Source organism: Phycodurus eques, chromosome 9 (genome assembly GCF_024500275.1).
Source record: "Phycodurus eques isolate BA_2022a chromosome 9, UOR_Pequ_1.1, whole genome shotgun sequence".
NCBI classification, from domain to species: domain Eukaryota; kingdom Metazoa; phylum Chordata; class Actinopteri; order Syngnathiformes; family Syngnathidae; genus Phycodurus; species Phycodurus eques.
Genome location: NC_084533.1, coordinates 9,777,249 through 9,799,318, shown reverse-complemented (window position 1 = coordinate 9,799,318; position 22,070 = coordinate 9,777,249). Strand labels below are relative to the sequence as shown.

The 22,070-nt window shown below is 42.4% G+C and overlaps 2 protein-coding genes across 5 annotated transcripts in view; both read right to left on the bottom strand.

Annotated features, from left to right (window-relative positions):
- Positions 1–8,633, bottom strand: part of wu:fb13g09 (ATP-binding cassette sub-family C member 5) — a 59,793-nt gene extending 51,160 nt beyond the window's left edge. Inside the window, exons 1-3 of the mRNA XM_061686343.1 lie at positions 8,262–8,633; positions 3,572–3,764; positions 1,746–1,901 (exon numbers count right to left, since the gene is read on the bottom strand). Of these exons, the coding sequence (XP_061542327.1) occupies positions 1,746–1,901; positions 3,572–3,756 (341 nt within the window). The 5' untranslated portion in view covers positions 3,757–3,764; positions 8,262–8,633. The remainder of the gene's footprint in view (positions 1–1,745; positions 1,902–3,571; positions 3,765–8,261) is intronic.
- Positions 8,634–21,471: 12,838 nt separating this feature from the next.
- Positions 21,472–22,070, bottom strand: part of enox2 (ecto-NOX disulfide-thiol exchanger 2) — a 261,786-nt gene continuing 261,187 nt past the window's right edge. For all 4 annotated transcript variants that reach the window (XM_061685288.1, XM_061685290.1, XM_061685289.1 and 1 more), the window contains one exon: positions 21,472–22,043. In XM_061685288.1, coding sequence (XP_061541272.1) covers positions 21,912–22,043 — 132 coding nt within the window. In that variant the 3' untranslated portion in view covers positions 21,472–21,911. The remainder of the gene's footprint in view (positions 22,044–22,070) is intronic.

Genomic DNA, 22,070 nt, shown 5'->3' with positions numbered 1-22,070 from the left:
GAGTATTTTAAACATTAAAATAAGTTCATTGTAAATATTGCAATGCCATACTGTATATTCTTTTAGCATTAGTGTTAAGTGGATGTCATGAGGTTCCACAAGCTGGAAAAGTTTGCCTGTGAGTCCCAGGCAAAGTTATTATAGTAAACCAAAAACTAAAAAATATAACTAACACTAAAATTGAAAATACATTTTAGTTATCCATCCATCCATTTGTTGTACCGCTTATCCTCACTAGGGTTGCGGGCGTGGTTACAAAATGAAATTAAAACAAAATTTTTTTTAAAAAAAACAAAAAACAATGACTGAAACGACATTTTATGTTTACAAAATGAACTGAAAATAACTATAACTATAGCAACGTTAGTTTTCATCTTTGCCAATTAATTTCATATGTGAGGTTCCAGGGTTGATTTTAAATGTATTACGGAACAAGGAAGGTCGAACAGTCATTTGGAAATTGCAGTTCTTTTACTGTGTGTCGCCTGGGAAACTACATCGTCGGGCGTGTCTCATGAATGGTTTTACTTACGTTATGATGCATCTATTCTAAACTTAGAAGCAGTTTTATGCACTGCACTAATTGCACTTCTAATTTTGTGAACTGTTATACAACACCTGTATTTTTTTTTCTGGATGGTTGTTCATTTGTTCATCCTGTAAGTTAATTGAGTTAGTTGAATTTTTGTTTTTATCTCTCACTGAACAAATACCCTGCATGGAAAAAAGCAAACTAATAATGAAACGAATAAAAACAAAACAGAAACTGAGCATTTTTGAAAAATATAAACTAATAAAAACTAACAAACCTGCTCTCAAAACTAATTAAAACTAACTGAATTAAAAGAAAAAAGTCCAAACAAAATATAGTGGAAAATCCTAAATTATTAAAACCCTGTTCCTAAAGTAAATATTTCAGTGTGTTGTACACCTTTCAATTCTGTTGAAGACTGAATTAAGTGAGGTTGCACAGGCTAGAAGAGTTAGCATGTCAATACCTTCTTTAGTTTCAAGGTGGATTTTATGAAACTCTCAACAATTTCTCAATAGGAATGAGGAACTACTTCAGACACTTTCAACACTGGTGGACAGTCAATGGAGTGAGGGTCCACAGATTGGAAAGTTAGCATGCATATGCCTGCAGTACTAAAGGCAAATGTTCTTCATTTCATTACTGTTTCCTTGCATATTTGAATGCGAAAAAGTTTAGCTTGGCACCTCAAGCTGATACTTTATGCTGTCTTTCATCCATTCCTTTTCTTTAGTGCTTGCACTCAGGGTGTCGGGTGAGCTGGAGCCTATCTCTGCTGACTCTGGGTAAGAGGTGTGGTACACCCTGGACTGGTCGCCAGTCACTGGCACTCATACCTACTGAATGGACAATTTAGAGCAGTGAATGAACATAACATGCGTGGTTTTTCAATATGAGAGGAAACTGGATTGTCCGGAGAATGCCGTAGTACACGCAGAAAACGCACACAACCTCGGGGACAACATGCAAACTTCACACAAGTGGGGATGAGCCTTGATTCAAACCCAGAATATCTTGACTTTGAGACAAACGTGCTAACCACTATCATGCTGTGTTGGAATATCAATTCTCATATAACTGTTGAATTATATAATTGTGTGACTTTTCATCAGCGCCTCCTCTTTGAGTAGACCTGCGGACCATTTCTCCCCTCACACTCATGTGAAAGCATTTCGTGTTTCGCGCCTCCTTCATCGCCACACACTGAGCTCACCTTTGGCAGTTGACTTCGGAGGCTTCGTGGCAGGACAGCCCCCACACATCGTCTATGGACAAGCTGGACGTCTTGTAGGCTCTCAGGGCCATCGGCGAGAGCCAGTGCAGCGTCATGAAAGAGAAGAGGCCGGCGTTGTCGACCGGGTGCTGGTGTCTGGAAGAGAACCAAAGTGGTGGGCAAGACGTCCACGGGGGTGCGTTATGACGAAGAAAGGTGGAGAAGCTCGACCTATATTGGCGTTTGAAGAAAGCATTTGAGTTGAGGCTGGGTGAATCTTGCCTGCAGTGTTTGTGCAGTAATTTGCACGCCTTTCACAGAAGAGCAGCTCAGGGCTTTTTTATCTCTTAGCATACAAATGTTCAGCTGTTTGCTACTCGGGATAAGATTCCGTTTGCTATCATGGCTTCCTGTGATAGGCTAACGGACAGAAGGCGACTAAAAGTGAGCCTCTGTGTCTAGTTCGTGTCTGCTTAAATGGGAATCTGGATGTATGTGTATCATAAAGTTGTCCCCTGTAGCACTACTGTAATGTAGTCCTCCGCCTTATGAAGGCAGCTGCTTATTTCAGCAAGACCATGCCAAACCACATTCTGCACAGGTTACAACAGTGTGGCTTCGTAGTAAAAGAGTGCGGGTACTAGACTGGCCTGCCTGCAGTCCAAACCTGTCTCCCATTGAAAATGTGTGGCGCATTATGTAGCGTAAAATACGACAACGGAGACCCCGGACTGTTGAACAGCTGAAGCTGTATATCAAGCAAGAATGGGAAATAATTCCACCTACAAAGCTTCAACAATTTAGTGTCCTCAGTTCCCAAACGTTTATTGAATATTGTTAAAAGAAAACGTGATGTAACACAGTGACCCTGTCCCAGCTTTTTTGGAACGTGTTGCAGCAATAAAATTCCAAGTTAATGATTATTTGCTAAAAACAATAAAGTTTATCAGTTTGAACATTAAATATCTTGTCTTTGTAGTGTATTCAATTAAATATAGGTAGAACATGATTTGCAAATCATTGTATTCTGTTTTTTCTTCGGGCACTCCGGTTTCCTCCCACATCCCAAAAACATGCGTGGTAGGTTGATTGAAGACTCTAAATTGCCTGTAGGTGTGAATGTGAGAGCGGATGGTTGTTTGTTTGTATGTACCCTGCGGTTGGCTTGCAACCAGTTCAGGGTGACCCTGCCTCCTGCCCGATGATAGCTGGGATAGGCTCCAGCACGCCTGCGACCCTTGTGAGGAGAAGTGGCTCAGAAAATGGATGGATGTATGGATGTATTCTGGTTTGATGTTTCACACAACGTCCCAACTTCATTGGAATTGGGGTTGTAATTGAGAGTCACTGATGGTGTTGGGGTACACTCGCCTGACTTTGGTGCGGGCAGCGTAGGTTCAGTGACGGTGTGAAGGTGAGTGCGAATGGTTGTAATTCGCACTCACCTGGTATGGGGCCAGGGGATGTGATTGATTTTTGTGAACTGTGGGCCTTTGAAGCCCTTTGAGACTCTTTTGTGATTAAGAGCTGAATAAATAAACTTAATTGGAATTTTAGTGTCAACTTTTTTTTTTAGACTTGTATGACAAAAAAAGCATTTTAAAAAATTAGATTCAGTACATGAGCCACATATTACGTCATTAAAGGCAGCACTTGTTTTGATGTCCTGACACTAACATGGGTTAACTTATTCTTATACTTGCATGACAGTGAAGATTGTTAGAATAGAGTGTTTGCCCTGCAATTGGCTGACGATCAGTCCAAGGGATACTGACGAAAAGCACTATCGAAAAAGGATGGATGTAGAATAGAATGCAATTGTTTACTTGTGTGTTATCCTGAAGGGCTTCAGTAGCAGTATGCTTTGCCGGTAGCGGCCCCGTTTCTTCGGTCCTCGCTCCACAAACACCTCGGCTTCTTCCTCTTCCTCCTCCAGCTCGGACGACGGATGGAGGGAGGCCATCGGAAGGCCCTCCATCCGCCCAGCTGCTTCCAGGGCGTCAGGAAACATGGCGGACCCTATGGAAAGGACAGCCACATTATGAAGATGCAAAGTCAAAACATCTGGATGTTATTTTCTTGACAATTTACAACATGGCAGTTGTAAATTGCCATGTTGTGATTGCATGTATTTCTGGTCCGTAACAGTGATTAAAAGCTGTGACTTTCTGGCATTCATGCTTGTATAATTATGCGAATAACTACCTAGCATTCAAAATTGTTGAAGCAGATTTTCTCCTAATCAAAAGAGTTAATTATTTCCAACACTACAGACAGCACTGAGCAGTTTGGAATAAACCAAGAGTTTACTTCAGTTCTCAGATTTTTTTGCTCACATTCACATTTTAGCAGCGGGAAATGGAAAAGTGTCTTTCATGGGTTCTGCTTTTCCTTCCTTTCCTGCCTCGAGAAATGTTGTGCCGAGTCAGGCTCGAGACTTTGAGGAATCACCTTGTTTAAGGGTCACGAAGGCTTACAACTTAAGCGCTTATCTATTTAAAGATGTCTTGAGAATGGTCCCGTGAGCTCTTGCGTAAGGGATGGTGAAGGTTTTAGCCTAAACGGGGGGACATTTCAAGTCCTGAATTTATGAAAAGTGTGATTGAATGAGGACGACTGCCTCACAGTTCTGAGGACCGGTGTTCAAATCTCGGACCCGCCTGTGTGGAGTTTGCATGTTCTCCCTGTGCCTGCACGGGTTTTCTCCGGGTACTCCGGTTTCCCCCCACATCCCAAAAAAATGCATGGTAGGTTGATTGAAAGAGACTAAATTGCCGGTAGGTGTGAATGTGAGTGCAAACTGTTGTTTGTTTCTATGTGCCCTGCGATTGGCTGGCGACCAGTTCAAGGTGTACCCTACCTCTCGTCCGAAGATAGCTGGGATATACTCCAGCATGCCCGCGACCCCAGTGAGGATAAGCGGTATAGAAAATGGATCGCTGGATGATTGAATGAATGTTAAATATGGCTGGCCGATTGATGGATTTTATCGAATTATTCCAGTTTGTCAGTTAGATTTTTTTAAATCAATTTTTAACAGCTTCCATAGTTCAAACTATGTTGCCGATGACAAGGCTGCGAACAGAAAGGAGCTAATCCACAATAGCAGTCAGTGTTGACAGTTTAGCAATTTGATCAGTATATTTTGCAACTTTTCCGACCCTTCTGGCGATTATTTTTCACAAAAACGACTATATTTTATTTTAAGGCCAAATCACCCAACCATACCAGAAAATATACAGTAGGCAAAAAGTATTCGGACAGCCACCAATTGTGTAAATTGTCCCACTTAAAAAGACGAGAGGTCTGTAATTTTCATCAGATGTCCACTTCAACTGTGAGAGATATAATGTGTGGGGGGGGGGGGGGGGGGGGGGAATCCAGGAAATCACAATATATGATTTTTAAACAATGTATTTGTATATTCTTGCAGAAAACAATCAAAAAGTTTAATTCAGTAATTGGTAATAAAACCTTTGTTTCCAGTAGTTCTTGACCAGGATTGCACACACGGTAGCAGGTGTTTTGGCCCTCTTCTCCATGCATCTTCTTTCCATCTGTCATATTTGGGGTTTTTGCTGGCCCATTCCTCCATGCAGATCTCCTCTAGAGCAGTGATGTTTTGGGGCTGTCGCTGGGCAACACAGACTTTCAACTCCCTCCACAGATTTTATATTGGGTCAAGGTCTGGGGACTGCATAGGCCACTCCAGGACCTTGAAATGTTTCTTACAGGGCCACACCTTCGTTGTCCGGTTTGTGTGTTGGGGTCATTGTCATGCAGGAAGACCCAGCCATGTTCCACCTTCAATGCTCTATTGAAGGGAAGGTGTCTTTTGCCAAAAATCTCACGATACATGGTCACATTCATCCTCTCCTTAAAACGGATCAGTCATCCTGTCCCCTTTGCAGAAAAACGTTTTATTTTTGGGCTCATCTGAGCACGTGACATTCTCCCAATCCTCCTCTGGATCATCCAGACAGTCACTGGCAAACTTTAGATGGGCCTGGACATGTGCTGTCTTAAGCAGGGGGACCTTTCGTGCGCTGCAGGATTTGAATCCTTGATGACGTAGTGTTTTACTGATGGTAACCTTTGTGATTGTGATCCCAGCTTTCTTCAGGTCATTGACCAGGTCCCCCCATGTAGTTTTGGGTTTATCCCTCACCATTCTCAAGATCATTGATACCCCACAAGGTAAAATCTTGCATGGAGTCTCAGGTCAAGGGAGTGTGTCAGTTATTCTGTATTTTTTATTTTATTTCCGCCAACAGTTGATCTCTTCTCACCCAGCTGCTTGCCTATTGTAGAGTAGTTCATCACAGCCTTGTGCATAGGCCTCTCACAATAATTAGTATATGAACTTATCGCTCAATAAATAAAATGGCCACAATAGGCAGAGTTGGGCGGCTGTGTCATTAGCTCCTAGTGGGCTCATGGAATGCCGGCTGACTAGTAAACTCTTGCCGGTGTTGGCTCCATCCAATACTCCAGTCTTGCTCCATGTGAAGCATGTAGATTCACACAACAGAGACACTTAAGGGAAAGTTAACTGTTTGTTGTGTTCGCTAGCCTGCAAGCTAATGAGCTAGCTCGTGAGCTAAGGAGCTAGCGAGTTAAAGAGCTAAACAGCTCGCTTCACCACGGTGATGTCGTCTAAAACAACAGGGCTTCACTCCGAGTTGTTGTGTGTCTTAGTCCCCAATTAACACAAACTCGGGAATGTTAACTATTTATCAAGCATAGCCTGTTGCACACGTTATTCAGCCAGTAGTTGACTACAGAGAACATGAACGTATACTTGACTGACAGGTGAAGGGCTTGTCTTCAGCAGACCAACCACACAGAAGCCGGGTTTACATGAAGACTTTTTTTGTCATTCCGATTGAAATCATTCCGACTGAAGATCTCTGATCAACTGTATACATGTGACGTGATCAATTCTGATCGGGTGTATACATGTGCACATTTAATCGGAACAACCGTCTGACATGCGCACTTTGTCGTGAACGTCACATCATTTATCATCATCATTTATTCGTGCACTCACTGTAGTAGTCTACCCACTCTGCATTATTTGCATATCTGTTGTTGACCAATACTGGCCACTCATGTGTTTGAAAGGTATCTGCACCATTTGCACAATTGACACTGTTCCAGATTATCGCACTGCTAGTCACTTTAAACTGCTTAAATGTCTTGAAGTCTCTCCACCATTTGCACAATGGTCACTGTACCAGACTATTGCTCTAATAGTCATTTCAAACTGCTCTAAATTGTGGGAAGACTCTGCATCATTTGCACAATTGTCAATAAAAATATGTATGTATGTATATGTATCGGCATTACCACATTACTGGTAACCTTTCATGACTCAGTGACTCTCCGTACTGTGTTTTTTATGTTTTTATGTCTCAAAAGTATTTTCTGTCAAATGGCTGTCTGTTGTCGTACTAGAGTTTTTTTCCAGGTCTATTTTTAAAAGGTGAGACCATCCATTGCAGTCGAGGGAGCCTGAAGATAGCACACGGGCCCCTCGGCTCGCCTGACAGCTTTTACTTGCATCAAGACCATGTCAGAGAGCAGAGATACGTTCACGCCACACGCTGATAAAAAGAAATGTTCACCTCAGAAAATGATATGGTCAGAGAAAACAAATGATTCGGACAGTGGGGAAACACTGTTAAAGTACAGTAGATATGAAAGGTACATATTAATCTCAAATGTATGTAATGTTTTTTTTCCGGGGACTCCGGCTTCCTCCCACAATCCAAAAACATGCACGTTTAGTTCATTGAAGAGTCAGTGATTCCCATCCATTGTGCTTAGTGTGCCAGTGAGAGATTGTCAGGTGTGCCGCAGGAATTTATTCAATTTATCATAGTTGATGTGAAAAATATGATTTATTTACGAATAATGCGTCTTATGTTTATCTATATATGCCAGCGACACATATTGACAGGCACAACAATGTAATGTGCTTCCATTTGATGGCAGAAAGTAGATAAATGAGCCATGTTGCCACTTTTTAATGACATTTTTGTCTGGCAGTGTATGGTAAGATTTTTCTACTGTAAAATATGTGCCTTAACCCAATAAAAGTTGGGAAACACTGCTCTAAAATTTCCACAGGTGTGGATGTTGAGTGTAAATGGCTATTGTCTACATGTGCCCTCCGACTAAAATATAAAGTAGAACATGGGTGGATGCAATGTACCTGTTCCGCTTTTAGGGAGGAAGATGCATCATCACTATTGTCATTGGGTAAATAAAGGTCACTAACACACAACTTTATCAAAGTGTTTGTCCTATGAGTATTTTTAGAATTAAATAGCTGTGTGTCCTTGACAAAAAAACTTTACATTATGTATCATTTTGGTCGTAATTAATGTCCACTATGTTAGTTAATACCAAGAGTATCGCTGACCTTGTCCTATGGAGCGATCCCTATGAGAGTGTTTTGTCAACGTTAGTCACTAAAATGGAGTGAAAATGTCTACATGACAACACACTTACTTTGGAAGTCGGGCTGGCTCGGGACACACTTCTCAGATGTTGTGTTTACGGGCAGCCAATGCGGATGACGATGACCATATTTGCTCGTTTAACAGCTTTTTGCTCAGAAACGCGAAGGGAGCACACTGAAACACATCTTCCGGCTTTGTAGAGGTGGTGGCGGAGAAGGAGGCTGTGGCGTCGGCGTCGGCGGCGGCGGCGGGACGATGGAAGTGCGACCCAGAAAACATCGTCAACTTGTCCTCCCCCCTCACGTGGATACAGTACGTGCCGCTTCCTTCCAAAGCTCCGCGGAGAGAGGAATTCCCGACATCACGCTGACGTCACATAGTGCCAGCCAATTGGTGACGGAGCTCTACGTCACAGCAATGAGGAAGTGCACGCGGAAGACAAAGGGGGCGGAGCTGCGACAAGGGCGGTACGTATTCACGAGTGGAGAGGGGCTGGGCGCCGGCTGAAGCTGCGATCTGGTTGGCTTCCCACCGCCTGGCGCTCAATACGATTGGTCAATTACAAATTTCTTGCGAAGAGCATACTCGGTACACACTGTCCACTACTGTAGAAAATAATGAGACTATGTTATCCATTTGTTCTGGAAATGGACATGTACCCGTAAACTGTGGCAAGATATCTGCAGATTAATCTTATCAGCTGTAACTTTGAGTTTACTTGGCAAAATGTTCTTTTTGATTTTGTAAAGTGTGACACTTCTGTTGAAAATCTAATTAATTGTCGAATTAAGGGCACTTTCTTGCTCAAGTTTTGTAAATTTGAATTAAACGTTGTTTTAACGTCAATATCTGCTGCTAAAAACAACAAAGTTGCCAAAGCCTGGAGATTTTGCTCCATTCGTGTATTTAATTTTTCATGCATCCACTTTTTTGCATCCACTTTCCGTACCGCTTATCCTCACTAGTGTCGTGGGTGTGCTGGCGCCTATCCAAGCAGACTCTGGGCGAGACGTGGGGTACACCCTGAACTGGTCGCCAGCCAATCGTAGGGCACATATAAACAACCATTCGCACTCACATTCACACCAAAGGTGACAAGCCACAGGCGGGGCCGGGATTTGAACACCGATCCTCAAAACTGTGAGGCAGATGTGCTAAACAGTCAACTACCGTGATGCTCTTTTGTCAGTTTTATTTCATTTATTTTTCAAGTGAGCCTCCTATGCATGTTTTGGAAATGTGAGAGGAAACCAGAGTACCTGAAGAAAAAACACGGGGAAAATTTGCAAACTCCACACAGGATTTTGAACTTTGCGTCCACACAGATTTTGAACCTGTGTGGACGGTTCAATCACACAGATTTTGAACTTTGCGTCCATAACAGTCCAGATGGTTCTTTTCCTCTTTGGCCGGAGGACACGACGTCCACAATTTCCCAAAACAATTTGAAATGTTGACTCGTCGGACCGTAGAACACTTTTCCACTTTGCATCAGTCCATCTTAGATGAGGTCGGGCCCAGAGAAGCCGGCGGCGTTTCTGGGTGTTGTTGATAAATGGCTTATGCTTTGCATAGTAGAGTTACAAGTTGCACTTACGGATGTAGCGCCGAACTGTATTTACTGACATTGGTTTTCTGAAGTGTTCCTGAGCCCATGTGGTGATATCCTTTACTCATTGATGTCGGTTGTTGATGCAGTACCGCCTGAGGGATCGAAGTTCATGGGCATTCAATGTTGGTTTTCGGCCTTGCCGCTTACATGAAGTGATTTCTCCAGATTCTCTGAACCTTTTGATGACCTTACGGACCGTAGATGATGAAATCCCTAAATTCATTGCAATTGTACGTTGAGGAACATTGTCCTTAAACTGTTCGACTATTTTCTCATGCACTTGTTCACAAAAAGGTGAACCTCGCCCCATCTTTGCTTGCGAATGACTGAGCAATTCAGGGAAGCTCCTTTTATCCGCAATCATGGCACCCACCTGTTCCCAATTAGCCTGTTCACCTGTGGGATGTTCCAAACAGGTGTTTGAAGAGCATTCCTCAACTTTCTCAGTCTTTTTTGCCACCTGTCCCAGCTTTTTAGAAACGTGTTGCAGCCATACAATTCTAAGTTAATGATTATTTGCTAAAAACAATCAAGTTTATCAGTTTGAACATTAAATATCTTGTCTTTATAGTGTATTCAATTAAATATAGGTAGAACATGATTTGCAAATCATTGTATTCTGTTTTTATTTATGTTTAACACAAGGTCCCAACTTCATTGGAATTGGGGTTGTAACTGCGGACACTGTAAAATGTGTGCGAGAGGTGAATGCTGCGAGCCAGCATGCGGTTATGTTGTGATTGAAATGAAGCCGCTTCTAAAAATATCCTCTTTTTTACTTCACCCACGTGACACGTCCTCTCTGTGGGGCTGTGAGTAGTGGGCGAACAATCAAATGTTCGGTGAATTTTGATTCACGAGGATGCTTGGCCTGTCTGTCGAGATATCATCATTCGCCAATGGCCAATCAGAGTGAAGCCGTTTCAAAAATTTACATTGTGAAGATGAGTGATCCAATCAGAGCAAAACTTCTTTACATGTTGGAAATTAATGAGAAATCTGGCTCCCTCAGCTGCCAGGTGAAAAAGTATAACTAGGGTAGCTTGAAAAAGGGCTTTCTGGACAATCCAAATTATCTTACAAAACCCAATAAAAGGACATAAAATATTATTAAAAAATAATAATAATGAAAACAAACTTTCAGTGGAGAGGTGACTGGAGTAGACGCACGTATCGTGAGGTCCCTTTTTTAAAACCCACACACGACTATATGTTAAAGTGTAAGTATAGCCCGTGGCTTCCGAACCAGGATGACGAAAGAAAAAGACACCAAGAAAGATGAGCTGTCCACTGCAGCTAGTTAAATTAGGACGCTCACCCTGAGCTCGTGGAGCTAGTTTCTTGGAGGAGCACGGGCAGTCCATAGCAACAACGATGTCAGTGGGGCTAAAAACGGCGTTTGCCTGCCTTAATGCTAAAGAGTACCCTCTACAGGCCACAGTTACAGACTACGGGGAATGAATTGTGAGTTTGCAGTCCAACTTCAATTTGAAAACTTTCAAAACTTGGAAGCCTCGTTCTCCACGCTTAGCTGAAGCCTGTGCTAAGCTTAAAGCTAAGACTGAGTACGTGAAGGGGCAAAGCCGGCGCAACAACATTCAGATTACTGGGTTTCCGGAGTCGGTGGAAGGTTCACGGCCCACAACCTTTTTCTCTGAGGTCCTGATGGAGATATTTGGAGACGAGCTGTTATCAATCCCGCCAGAACTGGACCAGGCCCATCGTTGCCATCCCGCTATACCACGACAGGGGCACAAGCCCAGGCCTGTCTTCGTGTGCTTTCATCAGCATCAAACCAAGGAGCTGATCGTCGGGGAGGCCCGTAAACAGAGAAACAAACTCAAGTATCGTGACTTGCAGGTTTGCATCTATGAGGATTGTTTGCCCAACCTTTTTGGGACAACGTGCGGCCTATCGCAAAGTACTAACTAAGGTATACAATCTGGTATGTAGAACCATTTTAAGGCTGAGCAGAAGAAATGGACAGCACCCGAGTTAAATATATGCGTGTCACAGCAATGGGTCTGAATACTTTGTTTGATATTTTAGTTTTTCTTTTTCAATAAATCTGCAAAGATTTCAATGATTCTGTTTTATTTTCCTGTCAATATGGGGTGCTGTATGTACATTAATGTGGACAAAAATGAACTTAAATGATTTTAGTAAATGGCTGCAATATAAAAAAAGAGTGAAAAATTTAAGGGGGTCTGAATACTTTCTATACTCACTGTATATTCTGTCTTGCTTTGGCTAATCTTCATTCCTCTCCTTTCCAGTACATGCCTCCATCTTTCTAACTGTTCCTCCACCTGCTCCCTGCTTTCACTGCAGATCAAAATGTCATCTGCAAACATCATGGTCCACGGGGATTCCAGTCTAACCTCATCTGTCAGCCTATCCATCACCACTGCAAACAGGAAGGGGCTCAGGGCTGATCCCTGATGCACTCCCACCTCCACCTTAAACTCCTCTGTCATATCTACAGCACACCTCACCACCATTCCATACTTCCGCATGCAGTACCACAGTTCCTCTCTGGCTACTCTGTCATAGGTTTTCTCTAGATCCACAAAGACACAATGTAGCTCCTTCAGTGTAGCTCCTTCTGACCTTCTCTTTTCCATCAACAACCTCAAGTCAAATAATTAATCTGTGGTACTCTTTCTAGGCATGAAACCATACTGTTGCTCGCAAATACTCACTTCTGTCCTGAGTCCAGCCTCCACTACTCTTTCCTATAACTTTATTGTCTGGCTCATCAACTCTATTCCTCTATAGTTCCCACAGCTCTGCACATCACTCTTGTTCTTGAAAATGGGCACCAGCACACTTTTCCTCCATTCCTCAGGCATCTTCTCACACGCTAGAGTTCTATGGAACAAGCTGGTCAAAAACTCCACAGCCACGTCTCCTTGATGCTTCCATACCTCATTTCCATTTTTCATCCTCTTTAATGCCTTTCTAACTTCCCTCTTACTAATCATTGCCACTTCCTGGTCCACCACACTTGCCTCATCTACTCTTCCTTCTCTCTCATTTTCCGCATTCAACAACTCCTCAAAGTATTCTTTCCATATATCCAGCACAGTACTGGCACCACTCAACTCCTGTCCACCGAGAGCCTGTCTCACCTCATAAAATATTACAGGAGTTTACACCCTCTTATCTCACTGACTTAATTGTACTGTATGTTCCGTCCCCAAACCAATGCTCACAAAACGTTGGTCTTTTGGTGACTACGAGAGCCAGAAAGAAGTCCGCAGGTTCTGGACCATTTTCTATTTTGGCTCCAGTACTCTGGAATGCCCGATCCACGGATATTAGAGCTGCTTCCTCAGTAAAATATTTAAATCCCGACTTAAGACTCATTTCTACTTTTTGGTATTAAGTACATGTACATGTAGGCCTCTTTTACTACTGCTTGTCCTATCGCTCATCACTCCTCTCCTGCTTGGCGCGAGGGCTAGGTGACGTTGAACAAATCTGAGGCTGTTTGGGTTCTGCACCGACCAACTGGGAAAAGATCTGAGGTGGACCACTTCCTCCGGAGTCGTTGCCATGGAGGATTCTGGTCCGACCGACCAGTTCATGCCCTGATGCAGAACCACCGAAGGCGTCTACCCTTTGGCGCCTTTTCCCATTAAATGGACTCTTATGCAACCTTAATGAACATTGTACAGCATCTTGCCAACGTAATGAACATTGTATATAAGTAAACCTGACTTGAGTACGACCTGTTGTCAACAGCTAATGTTGAAATAAAACTATTAAGAACCAAGCAGCGCTATTTTGAAATGGGAGCTAAAGCTGGTAGACTTCTCGCTCATCAGGCTAGAAGAGCAGGCATCTCAAGACTACTCCCTAGAATTAAATTGTCATCCAGAATGGTGATACAGTAACTATCCTAAAATGATAAACGAAACCTTTTCAGACTTTTATACAGACCTATACAACTCCAAGTGCTCATATCAAGTCTGGGGGAGTCAAAACCCTGTGGAGATGCTTGGTTCCCTTAAAGTTGATGCTGCTTTGGCTATATATATGTATAAGTAAATCATATTTAATATTTGGTGGCATAACCCTTACTTGCAATAACTGCATCAAGCCTGTGATCCATAGACTTCACCAGACTTGCATTCTGAAATGCTTTTCCAGGCCCTTACTGTAGCCTCTTTCAGTTCTTGTTTGTTTCTGGGGGTTTCTCCCTTCAGTCTTCTCTTCAGGAGGTAAAATGCATGCTCTATTTGGTTAAGGTCTGGTGATTGACTTGGCCAAACTATGACCTACTTTTTCCCCCTGATGAAGTCCTTTGTTGTGTTGGGAGTGTGTTTTGGGTCATTGTCTTGTTACATGATGAAACTTCTTCCAATTAGTTTGAATGCATTTTTCTGTAAATTGCCAGACAAAATCGTTTTGTCGACTTCAGAAGGAATTCTGCTGCTACCATCATGAATTACATAATCAATCAAGACTAGTGAGCCCATTCCAGAAGCAGCCATGTAAGCCCAAGCCATGACATTACCTCCACCATGCTTCACAGATGAGCTTGTGTGTTTTAGATCATCAGCAGGAATAAAGTTGATAAGTCACATGATGGGAAAGAGTTGTCAAGGCTCGACTCAGGAGAGAAGTGAGTATTTGCGAGCAGCAGCAGTATGGTTTCAAGCCTAGAAAGAGTACCACAGATGCATAATTTGCCTTGAGGATGTTGATGGAGTAGTACAGAGAAGGTCAGAAGGTGCTGCTTTGTGTCTTTGTGGATCTAAAGAAAGCCCATGACAGAGTACCCAGAGAGGAACTGTGGTATTGCATGCAGAAGTATGGAGTGACAGAGGAGTATGTTAGAATAACACAGGACATGTACGAGGGCAGCAGAACAGTGGTGAGGTGTGCTGTAGGTGTGACAGATGAATCTAAGGTGGAGGTGGGACTGCCTCAGGGATCAGCCCTGAGCCCCTTCCTGTTTGCAGTGGTGATGGATAGGCTGACAGATGAGGTTAGACTGGAATCCCCGTGGACCATGATGTTTGCAGATGACATTGTGATCTGCAGTGAAAGCAGGGAGCAGGTGGAGGAACAGTTAGAAAGATGGAGGCATGCACTGGAAAGGAGAGGAATGAAGATGATCTGAAGACATAGTATACAGTGGATACAAAAAGTATTCAGACCCCCTTAAAATGTTCACTCTTTTTTATAATATATATGATACAATATATGTGCATGAATGAGAGGGATGGTGGGGGAAGAGTGAGGCTACAGGGAGAAGAGATAGCAAGGGTGGAGGACTTTAAATACTTGGGGTCAACCGTCCAGAGCAATGGTGAGTGTGGTCAGGAAGGGAAGAAACGGGTCCAAGCAGGAGGAAGGTGTCAGGTCTGTTATGTGACAAAAGAGTCTCTGCTAGGATGAAGGGCAAAGTTTGTAAAACAGTGGTGAGGCCAGCCATGATGTACAGATTAGAGACAGTGGCACTGAAGAGACAACAGGATGCAGATCTGGAGGTGGCAGAAATGAAGATGTTGAGGTTCGCTCTCGGAGTGACCAGGTTGGATAAAATTAGAAATGAGCCCATCAGAGGGACAGCCAAGGTTCCATGTTTTGGAGACAAAGTTAGAGAGAGCAGACTTCGATGGTTTGGACACATCCAGAGGAGAGAGAGTGAGTATATTGGTAGAAGGGTGATGAGGATGGAGCTATCAGGCAAGAGAGATAGAGGAAGACCAAAGAGAAGGTTGATGGATGTCGTGAGGGAAGACATGAGGGCAGTTGGTGTTCGAGAGGAGGATGCAGGAGATAGGCTTACATGGAAAAGGATGACGTACTGTGGCGACCCCTAAAGGGACAAGCTGAAAATCTTTTAAATTCCTGATTTTGTTGGTTTTATGAGCTGGAAGCCCAAATTATGTAAAAATAAACAAATACTTGAAATTGTTTAAATTGTGGGCCCTGATTCTAGTGTCTATGAAAATTTAACTTTTTGAATGGAATTATGGAAATCAATAAACTTTTCCATGACATTCACATTTTTTGGAAGGTGTCTGTGTGTATATCTATCTATCTATATATATATATATATGATTAAAAAATGAAAACTAAAAAGAGGAATAAAACATGACACATTTACACATTGAAAGCAATTTGTAAAAGCAATGTTTTTTGTTGAGATTCAAAGGTGGAGAGATCTGAGCAGTCACATAGGGGTTTTGGGTGCAGATTCCAGAGGGTGGAGGCAGAGCAGGTGAAGGCTCTGTCCCGCCAGGTTCGATGCCTGGTCTGAAGATGGGGAGAAAGGAGGTTGTTGTCAGAAATGTGGAGGCTATGGGAGGGGCAGTGTTGGTGTTGGAGGAGGTCGGAAATGTAGGAGAGGGCCTGTTTATGGAGGGGTTTGTGAGTGCTCTATGTATGTGTAAACGTTGTTGTCAAAACGTTGCATTGGAGAAAGGAGAAAACAGTTCTAACCTTTGACCTAGATTAGTCAGCATGAATGCTCTGGTTATTTTCCACCTTACATGAAAATATGTGTCAGCAAATGGACAAAGAAGGCCACAGCATAGTACTTTTTTTCTTGCGTAAGAGAGGATATGACAAAGACAAATGATTATGAAATATTTCTCACAAAGTATAATTGCATCATGATGTGGCCTTGCTGTGCAGTCAGTGTACAAACGCCCTTGGGTGCTGTTCAGGAGGGGAGGAAACTCAGGTGTAGTTCAAGTTAAACACAATAGGAGGAGCTGTTGCCCCACTCACATATCATTTGGGCTTTTGTGTGGACTGTGTACACTGTACAGTAATACATAATACACTAAGTCTCTTTTCCACCGTACAGTTCCTAATTAACATGCTTCTATTTGCAACTGACACTGTGAAATGACAAACACATATGCTTAGTTTACCCTGTTGGTGTGCCTTCGCTCTGGGCGCTTCATTATTATGCTCCACAGTCTCCACTTTGCTGCACTTTGGCCAACTATGAATAAAATGCGACACGAAGTAAAAAGAGGACACTCTCATTCTCCTTTTGTTGTTTGGTAGTATGTCTTGTTTTCACAGTTTCCTGCTGGAATTTTGAAGTGGTCATTTTTTCAGGTGAAAATCTGTGGAAAGGTACACTTTCATTTTTCATTGCGTTTTCGTTCTTACATTTTACTCACTTCTCCCTTCGTTTGGTGTTCAAAACATGCCATGTAGGTGGGTGAAAGCGCATATAGTTGCAACAATATTCCATCTTCATTAGGTTGTATTTAATAGACACAGGTGCGTGAATTTCAGGTGAATTTCTGTTTCAGCCCAGATGCGGTTCTTTTGTAAGAGCTCTGTAGCCCTGTTCCTGTATGTCAGAAACACAATTTTTCACCGTATGTCACACCAGACTTGGTGGTGACAATCAGTTAAACATGGTTGTGGCACTGTGATGTTCTGTGTGTTCTTTGCTCTTTCAAGATCTGGACGACAGCGGTATGAAGTTTAACACCTGACACTCACCTCTCCCACCCTGTTGTGTTGAAAACCCGATTTTACAGAGTATACACACATGGATAAAACTGTTGGTACCCCTCTGTTAATGAAAGAAAATAAAAATAAAAAGACAATGAACCAGAAATAACTTGAATCTGACAAAAATAATAAAAACATTTGTCATGAAAATGAACCAATGAAAATCAGACATTACTTCTAAATTATGGTTTGACAGAATTATTAAAAAAAATAAAAAAATTCATGAAACAGGTCTCAACAAAAATGACGGTACTCTTAATATTTTGTGGCACAACCTTTTGAGGCAATCATTGCAATCAAACGATTTTTGTAACTTTCAATGAGATGTCTGCGGCTCTCAGCACTCCGCACTCGCCCACTCTGGAGCAAACTGCTCCAGTTGTCTCAGGTTTGAAGGGTGCTTTCTCCAGATGACATTTTTCAGCTCCTTCTTCAGATGTTGAGTAGGATTTAGATCAGGGCTCGCTCAAGGCCACGTCAGAATAGCCCAGTGTTTTGCTCTTAGCCATTCTTGTGTGTCATTTTGGGTCATTGTCCTGCTGCAAGACCCCATGACCTGCGACTGAGACCAAGGTTTCTGACACTGGGCAGTACATTTCTCTCTGATATACTTTGATAGGCTTGAGATTTTATTGTACCCTGCACAGATTCAAGACAATCTGTGCCAGATGTAGAAAAGCAGCCCCAGAACATAATAGAGGCTTGGTATACTTCATTTTTGCATTCTTGAACATAGAGCTGATGTGCTTTGCCAAAACGTTCAAGTTTTGTCTTGTCTGTCCATAGGACATTCTCGCAGAAGCTTTGTGGCTTGTCAACATGCAGTTTGGCAAATTCAGGGCTTGCTATTTCATGATTTATTTTCAACAGTGGTGTCCTCCTTGGTCGTCTCCCATGAGGTCCACTTCGGCTCAAACAACGACAGATTGTGCAATCCGACATTGATGTACCTTGGCCTTGGAATTCACTTTTAATTTCTTTGGAGGTTGTTCTGGGCTCTTTGTTACCATTCATATTATCCGTCTCTTCAATCTGTCATCAATCTTCCTCATGCGGCCACATCCAGGGAGGTTGGTTTACAGGACCGTGGATGTAAAATTTCAGAATAATATGTGCACCTGTAGGAACACAGGAACATCAAGCTGCACCTTTAACGTGCTTGTCTATAAAAAAAATATTCTAATCTCCGAGGACAACTCTGTTCTTAGCTTCCTATGGTCCATGTTTAGGGTAGTCCTCACCCAACAGCACAGTGATTACTTGTCACCCTTTAAATTGTCCGACTGACTGATTACAAGTTTCAAGACACCTAGGATGCTAATTAGAGGACACGCCTTGTTTGAACATGTTCCCTATGGTCAAATTATCTTCAGTCTTTTCTCGGGGTACCATCATTTTTGTCCCGGCCTGTTTCATGAGTTTGTTTTTTAAAATAATTCTGTTGAACCACAATTCAAAAGCAGTATCTAATTTTCTTTGCTTAATTTTCATTACATTTTTATTTATTATTACTTTTGTCAGATTGAAGTTATTTCAATGACCACTGTGAGGTTTTCTTTCATTAACAGAGGGGTACCAACAATTTTATCCATGTGTGTATTACACCATACTTGGTGTTGACATCCTCTAATGATCTGGTTGCAGGACGCTGTATGAAAGCACACACAGTTGCGGCAAAATCCCATCTTCCCTGTGTTCAGTGTAAAAGGCATGGAAATAGATTTTGAGCCTGCGAAGGTTGTATCTCAGTTGTAACAGAAGCAGAAAGCTGCTTTTGTATCAGGGGATTCCACAATGATACAATGAACATCATGCCTAAAGTCAAACATGGTAGTGGCATTGTGATGGTCAGGGGCTGCTCCACTCCTTCAGGACCTGGACACCAGGGGTCTGAAGTTGAACACCTGACACTTATCTTTCCCACCCACGTGTGTTGAGGACACAATTGTAGACCCCACACGATGCAGGATGCTGTGGAACTGTGTGAAAGCACATACAGATGTGGCCCCCTTCGTTGGGTTCCGTGTAAAAATGGATACATTTCGGACTCTAATTTGGCAGTTCTGCAGAATTTCTGCATGAAAGCGACGCCTACATCAGTGTCATTTGCATTGCGTGTTGATGGTAGTTGTTGGTATTTCAGGCATCAGAAGGCATCGGTGGCATCCTATTATATGCTCGCCGAAGGGAGGCGGTCATAATGAAGTAGATGAAGACGCCGTCAGGAAGCAGCACGAGACGGGGAGGTAATTAAGGCTATCTCCCGCATCACAAAGTCACTCAAAGGAACCCTGCGCACCCAATTAAAGTCATCTACAGCATGGAGAGGGTGTGTTTGGAAATGGGAAAAGAAGCACGCAGGCGCCCTTCGTCCTGACATTGGAGCGCACTGTTTGCAGCTTCAGACATTTTAAATGGCTCTAAATGAACAAACATCAATGGCCGGAGAGAGCGGCGTTCCAGGGAATTTTAATTAGTCTGTTTCCTACATTTTTATGTGATGCCTGACGTGTTGCTTTTGTGTGCACCAACAGCCTAAAAAAAAAAGGCCTCAATTGTATCGTGGGCTGTCAACGCAAAAGAGAAGCCACCATTAGCGTCGTTGTTTATGCCAGAGAGGCGGTGGCTGTGACGCAAGGTGCGGAGTCATCCTTCAGAACCCTGCACATCAGGGGAGAGAAGCTGCCAAACTGTTTAATGAATACTATACACGTAGTGTTCATGAAACAATAATAAATAAACAATAAAATGCTAAGGATCTTTTTAGTCAAATGTGTATTTCCTTGTACAGGACAATTATATATTTGTTTAACACTGAAACTTTTCAGTTTTTGTTTATTTTTCGTAATAGCATGATTACTGTTTGTTTTATTATCATCTTCCCTAATATTGTTATATTTGTCATCATTTTTCTTTCGAATATATAAAATAGTCACCTCACCTGTCTACAGCCACACATACCCACAGTCATATTCACAAATGTTTGTCTATTTGTCTTTGTCTGTCTCACTGTTGCTACACAATAATAATAATAAAAATATTCATTTAAAATACAAACCCCAATTCCAATTAATTTGGGACGTTGTGTAAAACGTATATTAAAACAGACTACAGAGATTTACAAACCCTCAAATGTGGGGACGGGGGCAACGTGAGACTGAATTCTGAAGTCTACAAAAGTAAAATAAATAAATCGAAACTAATTGCGAGAAGCTTCATCATGCAACAAGACAATGACCCAAAACACACTGCCAACATAACAAAGGACTTCATCAGGGGGAAAATGTGGAAGGTCCTAGACTGGCCAAGTCAATCACCAGACCTTAACCAAATAGAGCATGCATTTTACCTCCTGAAGTGGAGACTGAAGGGAGAAACTGTTATTCACTTAAAGTTAATCATGTATGTTCCAATACTTTTGCTCACTTGAAAAGCGTGTGGCTTCAAACAAAAGGTGCTCTGTCCTGAGTTGTTTAACATATCTAGATGTGAATACCATGAAATAAAAGCTGGAATTCTGAACTTTTATCTCATATTGATCACTTGACCTGAAATCCAAATGTCTTCAGTATACACTAAAAACAAAGGAGTTGACCTTGCCGTTCCAATACTTCTGGAGGGGACTGTGTTTGTGAAAAACAAAGTTTATTAGGTTGAACATGAACTATCTTGTCTTTGTAGTGTATTATTTTTAATATAGGCTGAAAAGGATTTGAAAATCACTAAATTCTGTTTTTATTTACATTTTACACAATGTCATAACTTCGTTTAGAATTGGAGTTGGAACAGAGAGACAGAGAGAGAGAGAGAGACAAGAGAGTGAAGCGAGAGATAAGAAATGAACAGGGCAATTTATTGCGGCACAGCATTCATTAGAGAGGAGGACACTATTTGTGGAAATACTGTCATTAAGAAATTTATGAGTTTAACACCGATCTTGCATTGGTGCATGTGTGTGGGGGTTATAGCTGTTGAGATTTGATATGATGTCGTTCTTCCCCTCCTTGCCTGCCCCCTACACGCCAAAATGCTGCTGTTAAAATGGAAACAACCCCCCCCCCCCCCCCCGCTCCGAAAAAAATCAAAGGGGAAACTCGAAAAGTTGAAACTGGAAAACACACCAAAACAGTCTCAGATTGAAGTTCTCCTTTTATAATCAAAAATACAATCCAACCATGTACAGCATATTACAACAATTCTTTGTAACTCTTCAGTCTTCACAGAAAATGAAGAAATATATGATTTCTTTTTTTCATAATCAATGTTACAAACCAGGAAAGACAAAAAAAGAAAAGAACAGAAAAGAAGAGAACAAGCGGGATGGCGGCTGCAGGGTTTTAGAGGTTTGAAGAGTTCGACCCTGATGATGTCACAGGTAATAGGCCTGTGTTGTCCTGGTCGTACCCGCCAAAAAGGCTCAGAAAGCTTTTATGCCCAACCGACGTGGGCCGCAAACACGTTCAAATCCAGTGACTCCTTTGCCCGGACTCCTGAAGAGTCGTGGCCGTGTCAAGTAAACATTCCTGTAACTGCGGGGATGCAGTCTTGACAGCCGTGGAGGGTTTTGGTGCTCCCTCCACGTGCACAACCTTACGTGCTCTTGATACCCTGGAATCCGCAGAAGTTCCATCGTTTCTCCAGACTGGCGCCCACGCCCGTCAGCTCCTGCCTGAAGGTGCAGGGGAGTCGAGAGAGGAGAGACTCCACCTCGGGCGGGTTGATCTACAAAGATAGCGGGTTATTGAAAAT